Source organism: Sphaeramia orbicularis, chromosome 20 (assembly GCF_902148855.1).
Source record: "Sphaeramia orbicularis chromosome 20, fSphaOr1.1, whole genome shotgun sequence".
Lineage (NCBI taxonomy): Eukaryota > Metazoa > Chordata > Actinopteri > Kurtiformes > Apogonidae > Sphaeramia > Sphaeramia orbicularis.
The window spans coordinates 42,630,503-42,643,704 of record NC_043976.1 but is presented as its reverse complement, the minus strand read 5'-3'; the positions used below and the strand labels follow the sequence as shown (position 1 = coordinate 42,643,704).

The 13,202-nt window shown below is 37.8% G+C and overlaps 1 protein-coding gene across 1 annotated transcript in view; it reads right to left on the bottom strand.

Moving 5' to 3' along the window:
* The window catches only part of rreb1a (ras responsive element binding protein 1a), a 68,567-nt gene extending 59,837 nt beyond the window's left edge, over positions 1-8,730 (bottom strand). Inside the window, exon 1 of the mRNA XM_030123727.1 lies at positions 7,812-8,730. Coding sequence (XP_029979587.1) covers positions 7,812-7,851 — 40 coding nt within the window. The 5' untranslated portion in view covers positions 7,852-8,730. The remainder of the gene's footprint in view (positions 1-7,811) is intronic.
* Positions 8,731-13,202: the final 4,472 nt, after the last annotated feature.

Here is a 13,202-nt window from a genome sequence, read left to right as displayed (position 1 = left end):
TTCTGATTTTAATCAAAGATGATGAAATTAAAGGGTCGTCGTCTGCAGGAACAAAGCAGACGAGCCGGTGAACCCTCAACTGTTTGACCGGTTGCATGACTGAAACTGAGCACGTCGATGTGTATGGTAATGTGTGTTAATGTGCGTGTCTTTATGTGTGTGTGTTAATGTGTGTGTCTTTGTGTGTGTGTGTGTGTGTTAATGCCTCTCAATGGGACCAAAACGACGGCTTTTAATTAAGTCTTCAGCTCAGTCTGTGGAGACACAAACGTCCCCGTGGACCCACATTAACACATTCATTCACAGCGTTTGCACACACACACACACACACACAATTACACACAGTAACACAGACTCACACATGACACTAAGCTGTAATTATCACATTAGCCTCAGTATCAACAGCATCAGCAGCACAAATACAATCACAGACTCCGCCCACTCACAACTACTACAACAACAATAATGATATTGATGATAATAATAAATTACTGATAATTAAACACACGCTGTCTAATAAATGTAAATCATATGTGAAACAGTTCAAGTTATTTCCAACCAAACTTTATTTGTGAACGATAAAACATAAAACTAAACACGAGTCAAGTCTGAAGTCACGTCTCATATTATTTTGATCAAAAATACAGTAATTTATGACAATTTAAGCTGTACAATAAAAACCACGCCTCATTTAAGATACTTATTTTACTCCAAACATTAAAGACATTAAAACACAGTTGTTTTGGGTTTTTTTTTTTCAATGATGCAAATTTTACAATAAAAACGAGCCTTAAGTCATGTTTAATAGTTATTAAGATTAAAAGAATAAGTTAATTTACATTATTTAGTGGATTTCTACAAACATGTTTTTTTTTCAACTTACATAAACAACACGTTTTAAGCCATGAATTAGAATTACTTTAATTAAAATAGTTGAATTTACACTTTTATGACTATTTTAAAAAATGTAGACCATGTAGGATTTATGCCTTTTTTCACATATTTTTACTCAAAACCGTAACTGTAGAATAAATACTTGTAAATACTTAGAAATAAGTCATGACGCAGATTTATTTTCTAATTAAAAATGACCAACTGTAAAATATACAAACATCATATCGACTCACCATGTTTAACGCTTATTCTCTTCATAATAGTTGATTTTTTTAATGATAGTTTAGGTAGAAAAATGTACATTAAAAGCATCTGATCATGTTTCACACTTATTTTTCTGCAATTCACGAATGTCAGTTTAACATAAACAAACCTTAAACCATGTATTAGAATTATTTTAATCAAAACCACAGGTAAATTTAAATGTTTTTTGTACATTTTTGAAACAATTTGAACCTAATCCATTATTTCTCATATTTTACACATATTTTTACCTATAACCATAAATAAATAATAGGTGTAAGTATGGTTAGTTGTGTTCAAGACTGATTTTCTTCAAAATACTAGACACATTTAGGATTTTTTGCAGATTGTTGCTGAAAATTTTAGCAGAAAAATGTGAACTTGGCATCCCTTTATGTCACATTTAACCTACATTTTCATGAATATGAATGCAATGAATCACACACTTCCACATATTTTTGTATTTCAAGTCTGGTTTTAGACTCATTTGCATTAATAGCCATTTTTAAAGTTGAAATCAGTGGATTTCATTCATAAACGTGAGTAAAAAAAGCAAAAGGAGTCGAACCCTGAGCAGAAAAATCGACCAATGAATGAGTTGAACATTGCATACGACTGAGACTGAAACTGAGACTTAATCAAACTTTAAGAGTCTTGTAAACAAACTGACAATAATTAACTGTTTATCGTGAGTTTTACTGATGAAAAAATGAGTGAAATAAAGGATGAATCTGTTAAAGTCACTGGTTATAGTATTCACTGTTTTCACTGTTCGACTGGTTTTTATGATGAAAGACGCCGCGTTTTCATGTTACATCATGTCTTTACATGTGTGTAACTGCAGGCTTTAGTGTGTGTGTGTGTGTGTGTGTGTGTGAGTGAGTGTCTGTCTGTCTCTGTGTGTGTCTGTTTGTTCTTCTTCAGCTCAGACTAAAACCACTTACAATGGAGGAGGAGGATGATGCTCCGTCGCACAACACACTCTTTGTATGCTACTGTGTGTGTTAATGTATGTGTGTGTGTGTGTGTGTGTGTGTGTGTCAGACACATCATCGACTACATCATCAGGCGTCAGCTTTTTAAAATGTCCTCCACCACAGAAGAAGAATGACAACAAGACGATAAAGAAGACGAAGAGGAGCTACCGGGCCTGGAAAATATGACCAAAACTAGTCTGTGTGTGTTTTCATCGTTGATGCAATGACGGACGGACGACTGCGCGTTTAACAAACACAGAAGAAGAAACACAGACACTTCCCTGGGATTTCAGAGTTTCCCAGGTGCAGTGAACGCATCGTGCCTTCCCTTCGCCCAATGGAAAATCTACTCAGACGCTGCGTTTATTCTGCTGTTTTAAAGGCCGTTGTGTTATCGCCAACCCACTCCCAGCATCCTCTGCTCCCTCGCCGGGTCGGGTCCTCGGTCCCGACGGCCCTCGGGCACTCTGATTCACACCCTCACCGTCGCGGCCGTGTTGGAGTCAGTCTCAGAGAGATGAGTGCTGTCGCCGCCGGCCCAGCTCGGCCTCAGTGTTGAATTTCGTAATGGAATGCTAACTGCTCATCCGGATCTCTCCTCCTCCTCCTCCTCCCTCTGGAAGAAGGAGGAGGAGGAGGAGGAGGAGGAGGAGGAGGAGGAGGAGGAGGAGGAGGAAAGGACCAGCAGGAACACAACGTCTATCACCTCAGAGGATTCACCTCCAAAAACCTGCATCTTAAAACCACAAAAACCAGACAAAACACACTTAAAAGTCACATAAAATAACTGAAAACACCTCAGACAACGACAGAACGGGTTCATTAATCCATTAAACTGACATCCATCAAAGAAAAACACACATTAAACCTCCACGAAAACAACAAAAGACAAGAAAACACACCAGAAAACACACATTGAAGTTTGTAAAATCTGCCAATTTGACTAAAAATCCCATAAAAACAAAAACAAACTATAGTTTTACCACCAATACATAGAGTGAAAAAGATAGTAAAGTTAAACTAAAGTTACCAAAACTAGTACAACTCAGCTCAAAACTGCCTTTAAGCATATTTTCCACAACAATAAATGCATTTAATCCCTTCATGAGTCTGATCAGGTCGACAAAACGCACTGGAAAACACAGTCAAGTTCAACTTAAGTTTGTAAAATCCCTCATTTTGACTCAAATCCCATAAAAATATTTTATGCTTTAATACATTGAGTATTTCAGCATCACTATTTGAGTCAAAATACAATGAAAAACACTTTTAACTACAATAAAGATTGTAGCGTAAGATGTTATGAAGCAGAATACAGTCACATTAAAGTTTCCACTTTAGTCATTTGTTGACAAATTTGAGTATTTCAGCAACAGTATTTGAACAGACCTGCCATAAAATTTGCTTTTAACTACATAAAGATACACTTAAACCCTCTTCAGTCACCTCATAGGAGTAACATGACACTTCAGAAAAGACGGAAAAGATGAAAAAAGTTTGCATTGTTGTTTTTTGAGCTCGATCGTGGCCTAGTCTGAGTATTTCAGCATCACTATGAGAGTCAAATGCAACAAAATGTAACGGCAAAACACCATTAAAGTTCCAATAAATGAGAAAACTGCAGAGCAGACATCATCATCATCATCATCATCTCAGAGGTTTTCACCCAAGAAAACTCATCTTTTAACCACATGTTGATGTTTTAACAAGATAAAACACAACAAAAATCACAATAAAACTGGGTATTTTCACTTCAAAATACAGCATTTACATTTTTTTACAACCTGATTCACATTTAAATACTATAAATTACGCTACTATGTTAATAAATTCAACAGAACCTGTGACTGACGGATCGAAATGAAGCTGTTCAACAGAAATTAGACGTTTATTATTGTTATTATGAGACAACTTTTCTTTAAGATGCAACCAGATCAGAACCTGCTTCATTTATGCCTCAATGTTTCCAACTACACACATATTCACTCAGTACGTTTTTATGACCATAAAACCATGAAAACAACACCTGAGATGAGCTCATAAAAGACGCTAAAAACAGTCAAACTCAATCATACAACAGCGGAAACAAACGAAGCAATGGAAAAACAAAGGCACAAAATGAGCGAAAAATCTGCCCTAAAACTTTACAAATTCATCTTTAAGCTGAAATAAAAACCCATCCTGTTGAAATAACGACCATAAAACTAACAATTAACACACATCAGGTTTTTCATGGGAGTAAAAGAAAAATCTCACAATCCTCAACTCATTGAATAAAAATGCAGTAAAACATGTTAAACTTGTTCTAATGTCAAATCAACTGTAAAGCCCATCAGGGGAATCATCAGAACAACGAAGAGTAAATTAAGTCAAGATTAACCTGAAGCCAAATCTGAGGGAAAATCTTAGATTTTTAATAGAGTAAATGTATTTGAAACAATACAAAACCTTAGAAAGTTTCAGTGTGAGTGGAAAAATACCATAAACTACAATTTTACCAACAATACAGTGACTGAAAAAGAGAGTAAAGTTAACAAAACTAGTACGATTTAGCTCAAAACTACCTTTAAATGCATTTTCAACAACAATAAATGCATTTAATCCCTTCATGAGTCTGATCATGTTTCCAAACTCCTCATTTTAATGATTCAAATCTGGATTTGAGTATTTCAGCATCAATATTTGAGTCAAAATACAATGAAAAGCACTTTTAAAGACAATAAATACACTTGAAACCACCTGTATACCAGCAGCGTAAGATATTACAAAGCACAATATGGTCACATTAAAGTTTCCACTTTATTGTTTTTACTCATTTGTTGACTGATTTGAGTATTTCCGCATCAGTATTTGAGCAGACCTGCCATAAGATGTGGTTTTAACTACATAAAATACACTTAAACCCTTTTCAGTCACCTCATAGAAGTAACATGACACTTCAGAAAAGCCAAAAAAGCCAAAAAAAAGTTTGCATCTTTGTTTTTTGTGCTCAATCATGGCCTAGTTTGAGTATTTCAGCATCACTATCAGAGTCAAATGACAATGAAAAGCACTTATGACTACTATAAAGACACTTGAAACCACCTGTATATCAGCACATAAGATACAAAGCACGATATGGTCACATTAAAGTTTCTGTTTTATTGTTTTTACTCATTTGTTGACTAATTTGAGTATTTCAGCATCAGTGTTTGCATAGACCTGCCATAAAATCTGCTTTTAACTACATAAAATACACTTAAAACCCTTTTCAGTCGCCCCATAGGAGTAACATGACACTTCAGAAAAGACAGAAAAGCTGAAAAAAGTTTACATCTTTGTTTTTTGTGCTCAATCATGGCCTTGTTTGAGTATTTCAGCATCAATACTTGAGTCAAATGCAACAAAATGTACCTTTAACTACAATAAATACACTTCGATCGTCTACATGAGCATGTTAAGATGTTATGAAACACAGTACATTAAAGTTTCCACTTTACTGTCTTTACTCATTGATGACTTATTACAGGATGTCAGCATCGACACTTGAGCAGAGCTGCCATAAAAAGTACTTTCAACTATGTAAAAATGCACTTTAAACCTCTTCAGGAGCCTGACGGTAGTACCAAACCACCAAAGAGGACAGTGAAGATACAAATCCATGTTTTTACTCGTACGTGGAATTATTTGAGTATTTCAGCATCACTATCAACAACAGCAACAAAACAATGACAGCGTCAATATTCGTTACTGATTGTACTGTAAAAATACACTTTAACCATTTAAAAACAGCCTGATGGGAATAACATGAAACATCAGAAAAGTCAGTAAAGCTAAAAAAAAAAAAAAAAGTTTGCATCTTTGTTTTTTACTCATTCGTGGCCTTGTTTGAATATTTCAACATCACTATCCAGAGTCAAAATACAACAAAATGCACTTTGCACTATGATAAATAAACATTAAACTTCTCCAGGTGTCTCATGGGAGTAACGTGACAGACCAGAGAGGCCAGTAAAGTTGCAAAAAAAAAAAAAAGTTTGCATCTTTGTAGTTCTGCTCATTCGTGGCCTTAATGGAGTATTTCAGCATCACAACTTCAGCAAAAAAGCCATGAAACTGACTTTAAAGCTCCACACAGGGGGTGAAATGTGCCACCCAGTTGTGCACGTTTGTTCTAAAGTTACTATTCGTGTGTGTAAATCCGGTTATGGTCTAAAATGTTCGCAAAGTGCCGTGGATTTCCTCCGCAAAACTCGAGTTAAAGTTCCACAGCAGGGAGGAGGAGGGAGAGGTCGAGAGATATAGGGCCAACACGGGGGGAGAGAGAGAGAGAGAGAGAGAGAGAGAGAGAGAGAGAGAGAGAGAAAGAAGAAGAAGAAGCAGCCCTAGCAACCATTATCTGAGAAGAAAAAAAAACAGGTCTGGACCCGGACCATCAATCATTGACCCGGGTCAGGCCCAGATAAGACACCGTAAAAACACATTATTACATTTCACAGCATCCTTCGAAAAAAAAAAAAAAAACACAACTCTACTCGGAGGCTAGCTGCTACATTAGCCGCAAAAAAAGTTGTGCAAGTCGCGTCGCTGCGGCAGAAACGGGCCCGAGGAGAGCAGATAAGATGCGGGTTGACGTTAAAATGGAAGTTAAAGCGGCGGAGGATGTCGAAAGAGAGAAAAGAGACACCGAGGAGGGGGAAGAAGGAGGAGGAGGAGGAGGAGGAGGAGGTGGATGCAACAGGCGTCACGTCGATGCTGCGTAACCGGAGACCGAGCAAAAGTCCACCAAACGCCGCTAAAAGTCACCCAACAGCCGCAAACTCGCAGCCAGACCGGTTGGCTCGGAGGCACAGGCCGGGCCGCTGCCGTGCTAAAGCGTGTTATAAATGAACAGGGCTCGGTTTCGTGCTAAATATGTCTGGGCAAGGTCACGGCGGTGGCGTCGAGCTAACAGCGGTTAGCTAGCTTTTACCGGAAGTACACCTTCAGAATAAAACACACACTAAAGGATAAACGAGCACAACAAGACAAATGACAACAAGTTGAGTTGAATAAAATAACATGTTCATATCCACACAACCGGGAAATATAAGATAAACCTTTAAAGTTACGCATCTGCGCTGAACTCCAGCCTCAGCTCGGCTAAATTAACCCCCAGCAGCAACAGGTGGTTTTACTTTGAAGGAGCAAACCGGAAGCACCACCGCCGGTTGCCGAGAGCTTCGCGTCGGTGTCTAGTAGCTTTACACATGGCCACTAGCAGCGAGGCTCCGACCAAAGTGCACCCGAGATATGGATGCTCGACTCCGGCTGCGAGCAGACTTTGAACCCCGTCCCGTCGCCCTCCCCGCGGGACGAAACCCCCGAACAACAGTCCGAAAACACGCACACGGGCCACAAAAGTTGCACCAAAAAGTGACAAAAAGACGCAGTTGTTTGTTTTTTTTGCGTCGATTAGCTGAAGTAGGCTGAATGAGGAAGAGAGCCGGGGTGAATTCCACCGCTTGGATGCGCATCAAACTAGGAAGCAACACGGAGAGGAGAGAGAGAGAGAAAAAAAAGTGTGATCCCGACACATCCCCACTGCTAAAAAGTTGACCCAAACAACCGCAACGGGTCCGAAGTGTCCCCGAAAGTGCGCAAACATCGAGCAAAACGAGTGCATGAGCTGCGCAAAGCAACAGAAACAAACGATGGAGAGCAGAAAAGGAGACTTACGCTTGACTTTGTTGGGGTTGGGCTGCTTGCGCCGAGACATCGTGGCGAGGATGATGATGGTGGTGGTGGTAGTGGTGGGGGCGACGACGATGATGATGATGATGAAGATGATGGTGGTGGCGGTGGTGGATGATAAAGGGATGAAGAAAAAAAGAGGGGAAGAGAGAGGCTGGAAAGTTGCTCCGGAGAGGAGAGGAATCAAAATGGCGTTTCCGAAGGGATGTGCAAACTTGGACAAACTTTACTCCGGCTTCTCCTCCTCCTCCCTCCCTCCCTCCTCCTCCTCCTCCTCCACCTCCTCCTCCTCCTCTTCTTCTTCTTCTTCTGCTGCTGCTTCTCTTCCTCCCTTCTCTCTCCTCACCCGGAGGATAAAATAGCCCGCATAAACCGTGCTAAAAAACCCTGTTCGGAGCGGTTTGTTCGGAGCGGCTCTGGCTCAGATTCGTGGCCGCTCTCCGGGCTCTGCGTCCCGGCTCCGTGTGCGTCCGTGTCTCGGCGTGTCTCCGTGTGTCTCTCCCACTAAACCTGATAAGTAAAGCTCATCACGTGTTGTGTCTCCAGTCTCCAAGGGGACGTGGCCACCAAGCATCTCTGTCTTTTACGCACACACTTCTTCTTCTTCTCCACCCGGTAACGACCCCTCAACGGCCGTGATGGAGCACGAAACTAATTATTTACAACTTCAACACACCCCCGAGTGTGTTTATTCATAGACTTTGGCCGCATTTACCACATTTCCTGTCTTATATTTGACTCTTTAGGTGACTCCACATCCATGTCAAAGCGCAATCAAACAGTTTTTTCCCCTCATATTTAACCCCTGATCTCCTCATAAACGTCAACTCTACTCGTGTATATCGTGACTAAAACGCGGTTCCGTGTCATTTAAAAGTCGTTAAAGTTCAACAGGTCCTCGGTGTTTTAGCCTCCGCCGACTGCAGCACGGACAACCGCAAGTATCGCGAGGTTTGCCAGCGCAGCAAAGCGAAGGGAAGCGGCGGGTCTCGCGAGATTTTGGGTGGAGAGAGGATGCCAACCGTCAGCCTTGGGGGGTGGAAGAAACTGCTACTGTTTCCAGGGAGGTTTAGGGAAGAACTGGGACGTTTCCACCGCACACAAGTGAAGAAAACAGTCACTTTACGACTTTTATCAAACTAAACCAACAACTTTAGCCCATAAACCGACTCTGATCTTGGAACAGTTTCAGTCTGTGACGGTTAAAAAAAAAAAAAAAGACTAATAGAAGAAAATATGTCTGTAAAACACTGATAAATCACAAAAAACTGGGTTAAATACAGTACTGGAGTGTACTTAGGTGTTTTTACTGTAGTACTATAATGTATTCCAGTAAAAAAATGTGACTTTACTTAAGTTGTAAAATAATTCTGCAAAACAAAAATCAAGAAAATGATGAAATAATCATCTGTGCAGTAACATGGAATGAATGAACACCATTAATATACAGTTGATAAAAGCTAACAACTTCATTTTAGTCTTTACTTTACTAATGCTAAGACATAAGAAATATTTATTGTCATTAAAAATACACATGTTGAAATTCCAATATTGGCTTAAAAAGGGAGACAAATCGACACAAATACACCAAATATCTTTGGTATTTTATGTATTTTTACCTCAAAGTACACAAAATACACAAATAAAACAACTGGACATCCTAATAAATATGTGTAATATTGATAATAACCTATAGCATAGCAACACAATATGTAGCATCTACAGGAATAACAATAAAATTGTAACTTTTTGTCAGTAATTTTAGTTTTAAAGCATTAAAAAAAAAAAAAAGTAGAAATCTGATATTTCCCTAGTGAAAAAACTACCGGATACAGCTGAAATCATTTATTTAATACAAACAGCATAAGGTTTCAGTGTTTATGCTCTAACTTTTAAAGCTAATACGCACAAAAATAGATAAAATAATGCAGTTGGAGATCAGAAAAATGGACTGAATTGTTATTAATAATTGATTTATACTATGCATCACATCTATTCATGTGATTGTGTCAAACCTTGAACCTTTTCCATCCTTTTCTCCAAGTTTTCATGTGACTATGGCTCTAAATCATTGTCTAATCATTAACATTTGTAAAATTGATGTAAATATTATTCTACATTTGTCACTTATTTAAACATATTTGTCTCTGAATGTGTCTGGGATCCAGTTTTGTTCTTACATTTACACTTTTCTACACTTTTGTTCTTTTGTTCTCTACATAAGTTTGTGTATGAATCATGTTTAATGTTAAATTGGAGGCATGTGCACAATCAATGCTAATAATCACAAGGAAACAGACCCATATGCTAATGTATGCAGTATTTATGCTACATTTATAAGACTGAAGAGGATCAAACAAAGCAAAATACTGTGAAAACTAACTTTGACAAAGTCAAAACAAACAAAAAACGTCCCTTTTCCATGATCTAACCGATGGTTTTCCACTGTTAGTACAGTCACATGTTGATGTACAACATGAGTGCTAATGCTAATGCTAGGTGCTGTGAGTTGTATTATTTATGTATTAGTTTATTTGATAGTGACATTTCACATTAATGAACATCTGTATTGAACAACATCAGATGTAAATATGCCAGATTATCACAGAAATGCTAATTAGCGTTCATAGCCCCTAGGCAGGAAACAAAAATATCTATATTCAACGTGATATCATGAATTGCGTACAGAGAACACGTCACTTTTAATTGGCATGTTATCTGTATGCATTAAAAGCTTTCCACGTGTATGTTCACGCCGTGTAGAATTTCACGTGATTAGTGATTAACGCAATTAGCGGTTAGGGTTAGTGATTAGCATGATTAGCAGCTAGCGCAATTAGCGGTTATGGTTAGCAGTTACGGATATGTAAACCAGAGATCTTGGTGTACATTGACACATGATCAAATGGCGTTGAATATCATATGAAAGGATGAAAATGCGTACGTATAGCACACCAAATGCAATAAGAACTGCGATTTCATGAGGTCAGTCTGCTATGTGATAAAAGCCAAGTGGCCTCTGTGTGTGAGTGTGTCTCTGGATTCACACTAAATCCGTACACAGCTGACTGCTGCAGTTTGTCATACTTGTGTATTTTTTGTCAATGAACAGACTAGTGAAAACAGTAAGTTGATAGGACCAATATTTTGTGAGATATTAGTAATTTTGAAATACAATAGCCTTACAATCCCGTTGCTATGGCGAGAAAACTGGACGAAGGTGGTACAGCATGCACGAATACACAACAGCCTAAAAACTACCACATCTAGAACACGTGGATCCTTACTGGTCAAGTTACAATTAAAACGCAAACAGAACAATAACAGAAGAACACATTAAAAAATTAAAATTTCAACGAAATGCGACAAAAAGCAGCTAAACTTCTGAAAATGTGACGAGACATTAAAGCGAAGGAAAAACTAACAGGAAACATAAGCGCAGTTAAGGTTTAGGTGTGAAAACCGAGGAGTCGTCAGCCTGAAAAGAACTGAATAAATAAAGTTTAATGTGAACGTTGACCATAAAAACTGAATTTTTTCGTGACTTTGTTGTGTTTTTCATGCAAAGTTTCACACTTCATCCATCTTTTCTGTCGGTGTTTTTCTCCTTTATTGTTTCTGTGTTGTTTTGTGATATTGTTTGTCCAGTGTGTCGTCTTTTCTGTTTTATTGTTTTATCCTTTTAAATCAGTCTGGATGTGGTCAAATAAAAGTAATGTATAATTCACGTCAGATGCCTGTTTGGAGGGAAACCAACAGTAAAGTCCAAACTGTGAAAAATGTACTTTGTTACGTTTCATCTTTACTAAAAAGTGTTAAACAAACTTAAAGAAACAAACTTTTAGTGAAAGTTTTTAGTGGTGATGAGCTGTGAAACTAGGCAAAAGACAAGACGAAACCTACGTAAAAGACACGAAACGGACAAAAACTACGGAAAAAAAGGTGGAAACTACACAAAAGACGCAAAAAGATGCAAACAAAATGGAAACTATGCAAAAGATACAACAAATGACAGAAAATATGCAACACACAGAAATGAAAAATACACAAAAGAAATAAAAATAACAAAAAAACACAAAAGACACAACAAAAACTATGTAAATGAGACAAAAGCCCACAACATCTTTTCCATCTTTACTAAAAAGCACTAAAAGAACTTGAAGAATCAAACCTTTAGTGAAAGTTTTCAGTGGTGATGAGCTGTGAAACTACGCAAAAGAAAAGATGAAACCTACACAAAAGACCCCAAACAGACAAAAACTACACAAGAAAAGGTGGAAACTACACAAAAGACGCAACAAGATGCAAACAAACAGAAACTACGCAAAAGATACAACAAATGACAGAAACTATGCAATATAAAGAGATGAAAAATACACAAAAGAAATTAAAAAAAAAAAAAAGACACGACAAAAACAGTGTAAATCAGGTAAAAGGACAAAACAAGATGAAAGTTTTCAGTGATGATGAGCTGTGAAGCTACGCAAAAGACAAGACGAAACCTACGCAAAAGACCCGAAATGGACAAAAACTACGCAAAAAAATGTGGAAACTACACAAAAGACACAAAAAGATGCAAACAAAATGGAAACTATGCAAAAGATACAACAAGCCAAAGACCCAAAACAGAAAAAAACTACGCAAAAAAAGGTGGAAACTACAGGAAAGATACAACAAATGATGGAAACTATACAACAAGAAGAAATGAAAAATACACAAAAAAACACAAAAGGCACGACAAAAACCGTGTAAATCAGGTCAAAGACAGAACAAGATGAACAAGAAAAAATTCAAAAGAAAACAATGAAACCAGATCAAAACCATCAGTAAAGTCTCGACTCTGGAAACTGGATTTCATTACTTTCCATCTTTACTAAAAAGAGCTAAAAGAACTGAAAGAAACAAACTTTTAGTGAAAGTTTTCAGTGGTGATGAGCTGTGAAACTATGCAAAAGACAAGACGAAACCTACGCAAAAGACCCGAAACAGACAAAAACTATGCAAAAAGAGGTAGAAACTACACAAAAGATACAACAAATGACAGAAACTGTACAACAATAAGAGATGAAAAATACACAAAAAACCCAAATGACATGATAAAAACAGTGTAAATGAGGCAAGAGGACAAAACATCCTTTCCATCTTTACTAAAAAGCACTAAAAGAACTTAAAGAAACAAACTTTTAGTGAACGTTTTCAGTGGTGATGACCTGTCAAACTACAGAAAAGACAAGACGAAATCTACGCAAAAGACCCCAAACAGACAAAAACTACTCAAAAAAAGGTGGAAACTACACAAAACATGCAACAAATGACGGAAACTATGCACCAATAAGAGATGAAAAACACAAAAACCACAAAAGACACGATAAAAAC